General features: G+C 37.0%; 1 protein-coding gene across 1 annotated transcript in view; it reads left to right on the forward strand.

Annotated features, from left to right (window-relative positions):
- Window positions 1–14,254, forward strand: part of LOC108716130 (deleted in malignant brain tumors 1 protein) — a 47,207-nt gene that overhangs the window by 1,465 nt on the left and 31,488 nt on the right. The window contains exons 2-9 of the mRNA XM_041563735.1: window positions 133–171; window positions 3,405–3,443; window positions 4,752–4,787; window positions 9,013–9,051; window positions 11,482–11,520; window positions 11,878–11,916; window positions 12,823–12,861; window positions 13,221–13,253. Coding sequence (XP_041419669.1) covers window positions 133–171; window positions 3,405–3,443; window positions 4,752–4,787; window positions 9,013–9,051; window positions 11,482–11,520; window positions 11,878–11,916; window positions 12,823–12,861; window positions 13,221–13,253 — 303 coding nt within the window. The remainder of the gene's footprint in view (window positions 1–132; window positions 172–3,404; window positions 3,444–4,751; window positions 4,788–9,012; window positions 9,052–11,481; window positions 11,521–11,877; window positions 11,917–12,822; window positions 12,862–13,220; window positions 13,254–14,254) is intronic.

Below are 14,254 nucleotides of genomic sequence, written 5' to 3' on the forward strand. Positions count from 1 at the left end.
ATTTTTTTTGTTCCGACTGAGAATCTTCACTATTTGTATTTTAGGTTGTTCCCATTTGTGGGGTTTTTTCTGCTTTGCTTTCTGGCATAACTTACACAGATCTTTCGCTTTTAATTCATCCATTTTTTTCAGCATTAAATTTCAGCACAAAAAATGCTTCATCAAACACAAGTAAGTCATTTCAAGAGTAATTGATACTGTATGTTTCTGAATGGAATACCATCTTAATTTCTTTAGTCAGGGAATCAGAATGTTTATGTATTTTTATAGCCAGAACAATTACATACCATATTTATAGCCCATTACCTAGCTGTTGAGTTGTTGGCCTATATTAAAGCTTCATGGGCTGATCTATAATTTCATATTGATTTGGTGATCCAATGGTGGAACTGGGAAAAAAATTGGCACAGAAAAAATTCTGAAGGTTTACTTTCCCTTCAGTCTTGCAAATTCTGTTTCTATTGTTAGATATGTTTTGGCATTGGCAGGCCTATGTCTTAAGAGTTTTGCTTCTATTCAGCTCTGACAAGCTTGCTGTCTTTAAGCCTCATATTGAAACTTGAATGAAACACATTAAGCTTGTCACATACTAGTAACTAGAAGGTTCATTTGTTTTAGAAGATCACCAAACAAGTCAATCTTGGTGGGCAAACTTGGTCTGATCTGATCCAATTCAATCCAATTGTCTGAACAAGTTTTCCAACCTGCCTGATAATATCTGCCATGAGCAATGACCAGTAATCAGTTAGGAAAGCTATAGAATAATGCCTGTTTTTTTACCATCTTATCAATTAGAAGATGGAAGTGTCAGTAGACAATCTGAATGTAAGGATGTACCTCAAACTTGATCCTGTAAGCATACCCTTAGCTTAAAGGGAACAAGAGACCACAAAAATAAAAAAGGGTTATTATTGTTGTTTTTAGTTCAGTTTTGGACTCCTTGTTTAAAGGGCACCAATCATAACTAAAATCATTTACTAAGTAAAGACACTATGTGAAAGTTCAAGAAATCTGATTTTTAAAACAGTTAGAATTGTTTGTATAATGTAAATTATCAGCTCACTATACCTTCTGCAAAATCTCCCCTATCTCCACTGCAGTTCTAGCTGAGGCAGGCATCTTGGATTTCACTGGATCCTCCTACCTATATCTTCACAGCCAACTGCAGCTCTGAAATCTCTCACATTCTCAGTTGAAATTCCTTGGTTGCTTAGCAACCCTTCTAAGCTATTTTCAAATCAGTCAAACCTCTGTGTTAAGCTGGCCATAGACGCAAAGATCAGATCGTACGAATCGGGAATTCGTACGATTTTCGGACCGTGTGTGGAGAGTCCTGACATTTTTTGTCCGGCGGAGATCGGTCGTTTGGTCGATCGGACAGGTTAAAAGATTTCTGTCGGCTGCCGGTAATATCTCTGCATGTATTGCCAATCGTACGATTTTCAGAGGGAGACTGTCACCAGCTTTTGTCGGACATAACTTTCGTACGATTGCTGTCAGGGGCAGAACATCGGCTGATCTGTTCTTTTGTACTTTATTTGATCGGAATGGTTAGTGGCAGGTCGGGAGATTGGGAAGTCCGACAATTCGTACGATCGGATCTTTGCGTCTATGGCCAGCTTTAGTTGCTGTTCAGTAGTGCTGCCATCTGTCTGGAAGTTAGTGTGTGCCCTTCATTTGCATAATGACATCACCAGCAGGGGACAAGATAGGGAAATCTTGTGATACTTCTAGTGGAGGAGTTTATTAAAACAAGGCATTCTGGGTAGAATACTCAAGGCAATGCTACAATCTGAGCATGCTCCTGAACTTTGTATGTTATAGTCACTGTTATAGTCACTGTATGGACTCCCTCAGTGAAATAACCCAGTAAGGGATTTTTTAAAACCTGCAGTTTTTTTTCGAAAAACTATATATGTAGTTTGATTAAACATATTTAGGTTGTACTGGTTAGATTGTTACTATGTGTTTGGTTTTGGCTGTGAAAATCATCCTTATTCATTACTGTATCTTGGGTTGTGCCTTGTTACCGGTATGTGCTTTTTTCCCTGCCTAGCTTTCTGGCGCAACTTACACAGATCCTTTTCTTTTTTATCCATATGTTTCTGGATTGAATGCCACCTTAATTTGTGTGGTCAAGAAATCGTAGATTTATAGCCATAACAGCTATGTACTGTATTTAAGCCAATTAACATCCAAATGTGCTGTACAGCTTATTTGAAACAGCAGGACTCAAGCTGTTGTGACTTCTACCCTTATATTAAGAGCAACAAGGACAAGAAGTTTAAATATGCTTTGCGTTTTGCCCATGTAAAAGCATGGCACTGGGAGTCCTATACTTACATTGTTCTGTAAATGGTAGCATTGTAGTGGACAACAAGATTAAAGATTAAAGAGAAAAGTGAATATGGAAATAAAACAAAGCCGTCCTGAAAGCATTGAACTTTAAAAGTTTGTTCACCTTTGAGTTAATTTTTAGTATGATGTACAGTTATATTCTGAGATAATTTGAAATTGGTTTTCAATTTTTTATGATTTGTGGTTTTTTAGTTATTTTTATTCAGCAGCTCTCCAGTTTGCAATTTCAGCAATCTGGTTGCTAGGGTCCAAATTGTCCTAGCAACAATGCATTGAATAATAAAAATTGGAATATGAATAGAAGAGGACCTGAATAGAAAGATCGGTTATAAAAAGTAGCAATATTATTAAGTGTGTAGCTTTACAGAACATTTGTTTTTAGATGGGGTCAGTGACACCCCATTTGTAAGCAGGAAAAAGTCAGAGGAAGATTATGTATTTCCATAAACTGTGTTAAATTTTATAAAGTTTATTGCTTTTGACGGATGTCAGAATGTTGCAGCCTTGGGAATACTGGGAGGAGACTGGGAAGCTAGTATCTGTGTGTGTGAAAAAAAGATGGTGAACTGATAACAGCCTGTCTGTATTACTGTGACAGAACAGATAGCAAATAATTAAAACATTATAAAAAAATAAGTGTGTCAAGCACCTCAAGAACTGGCCAATCTATAACCTGCTAAAAGTTAACTTAAAGGTGAACCACCCCTTTAAAATCCCATAATAGGCCTGGACCATTGGGTCTGCATCCTCTATAGTAGAGAAATCCCCACTCGTTAGCCACTCTCCTACCTGAGAGCCTTCTGGGAGTGGGGGGTGCAATCAGGTAGGAGGAGGGTTGTTGGGGGAGTGGGTTGTGATAGGTTGGTTGCATGCGCTGGCCTGGGAACATTTTTTGTGGAGGGGCCCAGCACCACATAGTTACAGTGAGAGAATCTTCCCTATTTGTTACTGTATCTTAGGTTGACTTTTTATGTTTTGTTGCCTGCCTGGCTTTCTGGCATAACTTACACAGGTCCTTCACTTTTTATTCATTTTTTTTTTTTCAGAATCAAATTTTAGCACACAAAATGCTTCATCAACCACAAGTAAGTTATTTTAAGAGAATTAATACTGTATATTTCTAGATTTTCTAGATTTAATTAGTTTGGTCAGGGGAATCAGAAACTATTTATGTATCCAGGACAGCTACTTACTGTGTTTACAGTGTGAGTGCAAGTACTGTACATGTAATTGCAGTAGCAGTTCTCTAGCTGTTGCTTTACTGGCCTAAATAATAGCTACATATGAACTCCTGTTCCACAATTATGCATGAGACTAACTAAACATAACTAATATTAAGAACAACAATATCTACTTAAAGGAGAAGGAAAGGTTAAAACTTAGTAAGCCTTATCAGAAAGTTCCACCTATATATACCAGTAAACCCTCAAAGCAGTGCTGCTGTGAGTCCTCTGTCAAAAGAAACACTGCATATCTTTCCTTCTATTGTGTACACATGGGCTTCTGTATCAGACTTCCTGCCTTTGGCTTAAACCTCGTTGCCCCAGGCGTGAGCATGCTCAGTTTGCTCCTCTTCCCCCCCCTCTGCTGTAATCTGAACCCAGAGCTATAAGTGAGCAGGGAGAAATTCAGGCAGGAAGTGATGTCACACCAAGCTAATACTGCAGCTGCTATCCATAAACAAACAGAGAGCTTCTAGAGCTTTTTACTCAGGTATAGTAAAACATTCTACAGAATAAATATAGCATTTTAGCTTGCACTATTGCACACATTTTTCAATTTAGTCAAATTTCTTATCAAAGTGGCAGCATCCTGCACAATTTAGTACCATTAGCAAATTTTGTGACAGTTCTTTTAATGCCCACCTTAATAAACAAGTTAAAACTGCACTCAACACTGGTCCAATTAGACAATGCTCCATTTACCACCACTCTTTGTAAATTATGCTTTAGCCACTTCTCTATCCAAATATAAATAGTATGATTCAGGCCTATATTCCTTAATTTAACCAGTAACCTTCTATGTGCTACTGTATCAAATGCTTTAGCAAAGTCCAGGTATATCACATCCACTGCCATATCAGTGCTTAGGATTCACTTTTCTACAAGAACCCCGGCAGTAACCAGAGGTATTTTCATATTTGGTGAATATTGTTAGCCTAACTTAATCCCTGTAAGGACTCCCTAGATAAGCCAATACAAATGAATGATGACAACAATGTAAAAGCAATATCAGTGCAGCAGTGAATAATGATTTTTTTTTAACATGGAGCATAAGCAGATATACATTTGTCATGTCATTAAATATGCCATTTTAGTGCTATGGTATTACTATTTAGATCCCAGTGATGCTTTATTTATTCATGTACTGTTTATTTATTCATGTTTTTTCAGCGTCAAATTTCAGACCACCAAATACTTCAACTACAAGTAAGTCATTTCAAGAGTAATTGATATCATATGTCTCTGAATGTAATACCACCTTTTTAGTTTGATCGGGGCATTAGAATATTTATGTATTTTTATAGCCAGAACAGGTACGTACTTTATAGGAAAATACCATCCAAATAGGAGTGCAAGTACCATACATTTTTTTTACAGAGCCCACCAAGAACCATACTAACCCACCGAATTAAAAATTTTTTTTTTACATGTTATTATACTGGATAAAAAAAATCCTGCAATTAAATGTTCTCTTAGGAAGTTATTTATTAAAGGTCGAATTGAGAAATCTCTTTACAAGAAAACTATAAATTCACCTTCTCAGACCTGTAAAGGTCATGTAAAGGTCAATGGAAGAGGCACCTATGTCAATTTGAAGTTATTGTGATCTGCGCTGGGTTTAGCACAAAAATCGGGTTTAGGCAAAAACTAAAAAAAAATCAAGCGATTCGTAAGATTCGAGTTTATCGAGTTTTTTCACGATCCAATTAAATCAAGTTTATTAATGAATAAGCTAAAGGGCATGGGAGTTTGGCCAAGCTTTTTTTTATAATATTATGAGATAAATTCGTATTTTAGTAAATGACCCCCTTAATGTCACAAAAATGTAAAGAAAAATAACAGAATGGAATTTGCTGTATGAGATCTGTTATCTGGAAACATGTTACAGGTATAGGACATGTTATCCAAAAAGTGCCGAATTATGGAACGTCTGTCTCTCACAGACTCCTTATATAGACAAGTACCTTGTATTTGATCCAAACTAAGATATAATTAATCCTTATTGGAAGCAAAATCTGCCTGCTGGGTTTATCTAATATTTACATGATTTTCTAGCAGTCTTAAAGGGATACTGTCATGGGAAAAAAAAAAAAATTTCAAAATGAATCAGTTAATAGTGCTGCTCCAGCAGAATTCTCCACGGAAATCCATTTCTCAAAAGAGCAAACAGATTTTTTTTATATTCAATTTTGAAATCTGACATGGGGCTAGACATATTGTCAATTTCCCAGCTGCCCCAAGTCATGTGACTTGTGCTCTGATAAACTTCAATCATTCTTTACTGCAAGTTGGAGTGATATCACCCCCTCCCTTCCCCCCCCCCAGCAGCCAAAAAAAAGAACAATGGGAAGGTAACCAGATAACAGCTCCCTAACACAAGATAACAGCTGCCTGGTAGATCTAAGAACAACACCCAATAGTAAAAACCCATGTCCCACTGAGACACATTCAGTTACATTGAGAAGGAAAAACAGCAGCCTGCCAGAAAGCATTTCGCTCCTAAAGTGCAGACACAAGTCACATGACCAAGGGCAGCTGGGAAATTGACAAAATGTCTAGCCCCATGTCAGATTTCAAAATTGAATATAAAAAAAATCTGTTTGCTCTTTTGAGAAATGGATTTCAGTGCAGAATTCTGCTGGAGTAGCACTATTAACTGATGCGTTTTGAAAAAAACATGTTTTCCCATGACAGTATCCCTTTAAGGCAGTGATCCCCAACCAGTAGCTCGTGAGCAACATGTTGCTCTCAAACCCCTTGGATGTTGCTCCCAGTGGCCTCAAAACTTATTAGCTTCAGGAGCTTGTTTTTGAATTCCAGGCTTGGAGGCAAGTTTTGGTTGTATAAAACCAGGTGTACTGCCAAACAGAGTCTCAATGGAGGTTGACAATCCACATTGAGGCTATCAAATGGCCAATCACAGCACTTATTTGGCACCCCAAGAACATTTTTCATGCAAGTGTTGCTCCTCAACTCCTTTTACTTCTGACTGTTGCTCATGGGTTCAAAAGGTTGGGGATCCCTGCTTTAAGGTATGAAGATCCAAATTACAGAGAGATCCGTTATCTGGAAAACCCTAGGTCCTGAGCATTCTGGATAACAGGTCCCATACCTCTAACTAGAAAGCTCAAAATTACTCCATAGATCCAATTTTAAGCAAATAATTCTAATTTTTAAAATTCCTTTTTTTCCCCCTACATTAATAAACCAGTACCCTGTACTTGATGGTAACTAGGATATAGTTAATCCTCATAAGAGGCAAAACAATCCTATTGGGTTTATTCAGTGTTTAATCCTTTAGTATACATAAGGTAGTAGCAGCAGCATCTCCTTTCACACAGACAGTTAACAGTACACAGGTTTCCATCTGATCTCACGTGTGCATTTATTTAACACAGCAGCTTAAACACCAACAGAACAGTTCATACCCTTTGGGAAGGCAGTAAACAAAAATGGTCCAGCTGTACTGATAAATGAAAATGTCCTTTTCCCAAAGGTCCCACAGTCTCCCACTTGGGCAATATAAGTCCAGCAAACAAAATTAACTGTTAACTCACAGTCCTTTGGAGATTCCTTGTGCTTTTCTCCTGGAAGCAGCCGCTCCCCAAACACTTAAGGCAGAAGCTGGTAGCCAGTCCTTGCTACCAGATAACTTTTCTCTTTCTGGAAACTTGTGCCCAGCAATAAAAGTCCTTATGCTTTAAACACAGGTAACATGCAGTTACTAAGCAAACTTTTAACACAGCACTCCAGTAGCTCTCCTTTCTTTCTTTCTTTCTTTCTTTCTTTCTTTCTTTCTTTCTTTCTTTCTTTCTTTCTTTCTCTCCAGGGCAGAGAGCAGCCTTAATTGAGCCCCCACCTTTTTTCTCCAGGTGAGGGTAATCACCTCCCTGCTACTCAGAGCCTCATTTTCACATCCCTCTGCACTGCTTCAGAGAGTCTTCTGGGAGGGATATACTTTCCATCCATGATTTTCCCAACCATGCTACAATATATATATATATGTAATACAATTAAGAGATGTAAAACTGAGGTTTAACTATATATATTTTATATATATATATATATATATATATATATATATATATATATATATATATATATATATATAATACACAAAAGCCATGAATATCCTGTAAATTATATCCTTATAAACGGTGAGTAGTGATGTCATCAGTTATAAACGGTGAGTAGTGATGTAATTTCTGTCACATGACTCACTAAAATTTGTGTATTATAATTAATAAAGTACCCCCAGTTGTAAAATATAAGGATATTATAAGTTACCTCGGAGTTCCAGTTTTCAAAACAGTAACCACTGCAGTAACTAGAGGTATTTTTTCTTATCTGGTGGTAAATGTTACCCTATCTTATTACCTGTAGGCACCCATTTAAAAAAGCCAAAATTTATGTAAGCCAAAACAGAAGAATGGCTTAGCAAAAATGTAAAAACAATACCAACTCAACACTGGATAATGAATTTGTTAACATGAGGTGTAAGCAGATATAAATCAGGCATGCCATTAAATACATATACCTATGTATGGAAAGGTGAGTAATAAAAAAAGTGATAACAATAAAAGTGTAGCTTTACAGAGCATTTGTTTTTTTAGATGGGTTCAGTGACCTTCATTTGAAAGCTGGAAGGAATTAGAAGAATAAGCAGTCAGGCAAATAATTCAAGAACAAGAAAAAAAGAAAAAGCGAAGGCTAGTTGCTTAGAATTAGCCATTCTGTAAAACAACCCCAGCAAGTGTAAGCAGCAATGTTATAGCCTGTATTTCAATGAACAGGTTATTTTCATATATAATGGTGAAAAATGCCAGATTTTGTGAAATCCTGATTGCAGTTTTGTTTTTTACGACTAGTGATGGGCAAATTTATTCGCCAGCCAGGGATTCGAGGCAAATTTGCGCGTTTCGCTGGCGGCGAATAAATTTGCAAATTTGCCACGAAAATTCGCTGGCAAAAATGTACCGCTTCGCTAATTTTTTCACCAGTTTCTTGAATTTTGTGGGAAATTTTCGAAACAAGACAAATTTGCCCATCACTACTTATGACTGAGATCAGTGGTGTAACTACAGAGGAAGCAGACCCTGTGGTTGCGGGGGGGGGGGGCTGGACCATAGGGTCTTTTTCCCCTACCTAAGAGCAGGCTGGAAGTGTGTGTGTGGAGGGTCTAAATGGGCAGGAGGGAGGTGTTTGGGGGTTGAATTGGGCTGCATGCACTAGGAACATTTTTTGTGGAGGGGACCGGCACCACATATTTACAGTGCTGAGGTTTTTTTAAGAAAATTTTTTGTGGAGGGGCCCGGGACCACATAGTTACAGTGCTGACTGTTTTTTCCCTGCCTTGCTTTCTGACATAACTTACACAGATTCTTTTTATTCATTTTTATCTTTATTTTTTTACTTTATCTTTATTTTTCAGCATCAAATTTCAGCACACAAAATGCTTCATCAACCACAAGTAAGTAATTTCAAGAGTTATTGATACTGTGTGTTTCTGCATGGAATACCACCATAAATTGTCTGTTCAGGGAATCAGAATATTTAAGTAGTTTTATAGGGTATAGAGTGCAAGCGCTGTACATGTCATTTGCAATAGCATGCCCCCAGCTATTGAGTTGTTGGCCTATATTAAAGCTACATTGGAATGCCTGTTATACATAGATATAAATCAGGAATGCCATATACTGTATGTATTCTGGTATTACTATTTACATCAGAATGATGATTATTTTGCCTACAGATTATGGTGAAAAAAAGTCACAGACCCTACTTCAAAGATGGGGATGCCCATTTACTGAAGGTCGAACTTTAGTGGTATTAGAACTTTTTGAAGCCACGATTAAACTTTTGGGGGATATTTATTAAGATCTGAGTTGTTTTTTCCAAAATTTTTGAATTTTTCAGTTGATTTTTTTGGTAAAATCTCAGTTTTTTGGGTTAAAAAATGAACTCGAATTTCTTGAGTTTTTTTTTGTTTTGCAAATCGAACTTGCAAAATCAATTTTTTTCCATTCAAATTTTTTCTTAAATAAGGTACCATTCAGGTTTATTCGAGGTATAAAGGGGCAGGTTTGTTCAGGTAAATTCTAATTTGGGTTCTCTATGTTTTCATTTTGGTCAAAACTCCCAAATTAAAATTTTAAATCTTCCAACTCGAATTTGAATGCGAATGTGAGATTTTTCACACCTAGACCCTGGAATTATATTATATATATATATATATTATATATATATATATTATAATTAGAATATTCGCCACCTAAAACCTGCAGAGTTCATTTAGAAGTAGTTCCACCGAACCACTGAAGATGTTAATTTTCTTCCTGATATTCAAGTTTTTTTTTTTTGGAGGAAAACGTGATTCAAATTTTCAGGTCATTCGTATTCGATCGAATATTAGACTTTTTGACTTTTTTATAAAAAATCTCCCATTCAAGTTGTGAGCACATTCAAATTTGTAAAAGTTCAAAAAAATTCACATAACTTTGAAATTCGACCTTTGATAAATCTGCCCCCAACATTCGACCTTTAAATGAGAAACAAACCCCTTATTAAAAAAAACACTACCCCCCTACCCCACATAGACCCCCCTCCCTCCTCACCCCCAGCCTAGATGCTACCCCAGGCAAATGCTCCTAGCTTTTTACTAACCCCTCGGTGCAGATTTAGGGATCGGAGTGCATGGCAGCTATCTTCTGGGTCAAGGTAGACATTTTCAGCACATTTTGGATGCTGAAAAACTCGGCTTATACTCGAGTATATACCATATACAAAAAAAATTGACAGTTTACGCAAAAAAGTATAATTTGGAGAATTGAATGTTCTATGAACGGTCATAAATCAGCCCCTTAAATTTTAATAGAAGCCCAACAAGGGTTAAGCAGCAATGCTGCAGCCTGTATTCTACAGGCAACTTTTGCTCATAATGGTGTAGATTGTCTGATTTTAAGAAATCCTGATTTTTTCTTATGAGAACAGTGGCATAACTATGGAGGAAGCAGGTCCTGTGGTTGAATGTGGGGGGACTTGACCATAGGCTCTGCATCCTCTATAGTAGAGAAATCACCACTCCCTAGTCACTCTCCTACCTTAGAGCCGTCTGGGAGTGAGGGGTGCAGAAGGGAGGTGGTTGAGGGAGTGGGTTGTAATGGGTTGGTTGCATGCGCTGGCCAGGAACATTTTTTGTGGAGGGCCTGGCACCACATAGTTACAGAGAGAGAATCTTCCCTATTTGTTAATGTATCTTAGGTTGTCTACTGTATACACTAAGAGGCAGATTTATCAAAGGTCGGGGTAAGTTTTAGAATGCAAAAAATTGGAATTTCAAGCTATTTTTGTGTACTTCGACTAGGGAATAGTCCAAATTCGATTAGATTTTAAAAAAATCAAAAATTTGAATATCGAAATTTAGCATGTCTATTTTAAAATTCGACTTCGACCATTCGCCATCTGTTTTAGCCTATGGGGGACCTCCTAGCACCTATTCAGAGTGAATTGGTGGACTTTTTGGGGAAAAACTTCTAATCAAATTCGATCGAATACGCTATTCCTTCGATTCGCACGATTCTAATTCGGATAAATACAGACCTATTAGATCGAAAACGGACCTATTCAACCGAAAAAAAACTTTGACTTAATTTCGGTTGGTCTTTTTGAATTCGAATTTCGACCCTTGATAAATATGCCCTTAACACAGGGATCCCCCCAGAAAGATATTTCAATCTACAGGCTACATTTTATGCTTGATTTTGAAACCTGATTTTTATTTCTTATGATTGAGAATCTTCCCTGTTTGTTACTGAACCTTAGGTTGTGCCTTCTTATGTTTTTTATCACCCTGGCATAACTTATACAGAGCCTTTCATGTTTATTTATCATGTTTTTTCAGCATCAAATTTCAGAACACAAAATACTTCATCGACCACAAGTAAGTCATTTCAAGAGTAATTATACGGTATGTCTCTGGATTTAATACCACATTTTTTGTTTGATCAGGGTATTAGAATATTTGTGCATTCTTATGTTTTTTATCACACTGGTTTTCTGGCATAATTTATACAGAGCCTTTCATGTTTATTCATCATGTTTTTTCAGCATCAAATTTCAGATTACAAAATACTTCATTAACCACAATTAAGTAATTTCAAGAGTAGTTGATATGGTATGTTTCTGGATTAATTACCACCTTTATTTAATACCACCTTTAGAAATTGGAAGTCCCATAATAGTAACCCAGTACTACTGATGCCACCTTCTAATGTGCATTTTCACTCTTTTCTTTCAGATTCAATTTTCAACACAATAACCACTACAGTAACTAGAGGTATTTTTTCAATTGGCAAATGGTGGCAAATGTTAGTTCAATGAACAGGCTATTTTCACTCATAATTATGAAAAATGCCTGATTTTGTGAAATCCTGATTGCAGTTTATTTTTTCTTATGATCAGTGGAGTAGCTACAGAGGAAGAAGACCCTGTGGTTGTGTGTGGGGGGGGGGCTGGACCATAGGGTCTACTTCTTCTATGGTATAGAAATCCCCTCTCCCTAGCAACTCTCATACCGGAGAGCGGGCTGGAGGGTGCAATTGGGCAGGAGGGGAGGTGGTTGGGGGAGTGGGTTGCCCTGGGCTGGCTGCATGTTCTAGATAAATTAAGGAAAAAAATCGGATTTGTGGAAAAATTAGATAGTTTGTGCAAAAAAGTATCATTCGGAGAATTGAATGTTCTATGAACTTTCATAAATCGGCCCCTTAGATTTTTATAGGAGCCAAAAAGGTTACAGCCTATATATCAATATACAGGCACCTATCACTCATAATGGTATAGAATGCCTCTTCCTAATTGCTAATTTTTTTTTCTTATGAACAGTGGCATACAGTAGCTATAGAGGAAACAAACCCTGTGGTTGTGTGAGGGGGCTGGACTATAGGGTCTGCATCCTCTATAGTAGAGAAATCCTCACTCCCTAGCCACTCTCCTACCTGAGACCTGAGGGGGTTCAATTGGGCAGGATGGAGGTGGTTGGGGGAGCGGGTTGTACTGGGTTGGTTGCATGCGCTTGCCTAGGAACATTTTTTGTGGAGGGGCCCGGCACCACATAGTTACAAAGAGAGTATCTTCCCTATTTGTTACTGTATCTTAGGTTGCCTTTTTTTGTTTTTGTTGCCTGCCTGACTTTCTGGCATAACTTACACAGGTCCATCCCTTTTTTTTCCATCTTTATTTTCAGCATCAAATTTTAGCACACAAAATGCTTCAACAACCACAAGTAAGTCATTTTAAGAGTAATTGATACAGTAATTAACAGTTACATACTGTGTTTACAGGCAAATGCCATGTTAGTGTGAGTGCAAGCACTGTATACCGGTACTTTTATGTCTAACAAGCATAGGATTCCATTCAGTGAGCACAGTGTATACGAATTAGAGCTTTTGAATGGGTGGTATATGTGTGTAATCACATACAGTATAAGGTCCAGTAGGGCCTTTGCGATTTAATATAATATGGTTTGGAGTGCCATATTTTGTGGTCGTTATGTTTTTCTGTATTCTATAAAAGATTCATATCTTGTTTAAAGTATTAAACATTTTCTTTGTCATAGGATTTAAATTTTGATTTTTTTTTCAGAATCCTCCATAGGTTCTACTGTTAGACCAACAGGTAATACATCATTTACTATTTTTTCTCTACTGAGAGCCTGGAGCTTATTTTTCCCTGGGGTCTTGGGAATCTTAATGGTGGCTTTGTGTATGGGAGTGGTGACATACAATTTCAGCATTTTACCTGGAGAAAGTTTAAACCACTGTCTATTTAGAAATTCCATATGTATCATATATGCATATAAGAAATGATAGTATAAGGATAAAAATATAATCCTACCAACGATGCTACCATGAGGCTGGATGGGGTAGGATTACTACATATAGTAATAGCTGTGTACACTATGAAGACGGCAGCTAAAGTGATCATTTCCTGATATTACACAGGGTCACATGGGAAGGGTATGGTGGCCTAGGAAGCACATTTCTATAACAATGCACAAACCATACAAGTAAATGACAAGGTGATGCAAAACAAACAATAACATAATGCTGGGGGCATGACATACATACATATACATATATTATGCCCCATGTACACACATCTACCCAAAATAGATACATACATAAATAGATACATAGAATTCAAATATACGCTACCATTGTAATAGAATAATATGAATAATCAATTGATTAAAATGTCTTTTGTAGTGGCCTGGAACAGCAATACTCAGAGCTTCTTGGATGCAAAATGTAGACACATGGATATTTAAGTGGTTTTGAATACAGCGATTGGCTTTGGGGTGAGATTAAGGGGGATATTTACTAAAATCCAATTTTATCTATTTATTTTAATAATAAAAGCTCCCATCCACGATTTTGTCTTATCATTAAAAAAAACTCGAGAAAATCGAGCGAAAACTCGAATTGTATGATTTTTTCAGACTTTCTCACGAATCACAATTTTTTTTCGTGTTTTTGCCTGAAAACCCCGATTTTTTTCAGGTTATCGAGTTAAACCCAGCGCGAAGCACAATATCTTCAAGTTGGAATAGGGACATCAGTTTTCATAAATAACCCCCTAAATATTAGAATAAAGAGACTGTAAAAAACAAATGGATA

This window comes from Xenopus laevis, chromosome 5L, assembly GCF_017654675.1.
Source record: "Xenopus laevis strain J_2021 chromosome 5L, Xenopus_laevis_v10.1, whole genome shotgun sequence".
NCBI classification, from domain to species: Eukaryota; Metazoa; Chordata; class Amphibia; order Anura; family Pipidae; genus Xenopus; species Xenopus laevis.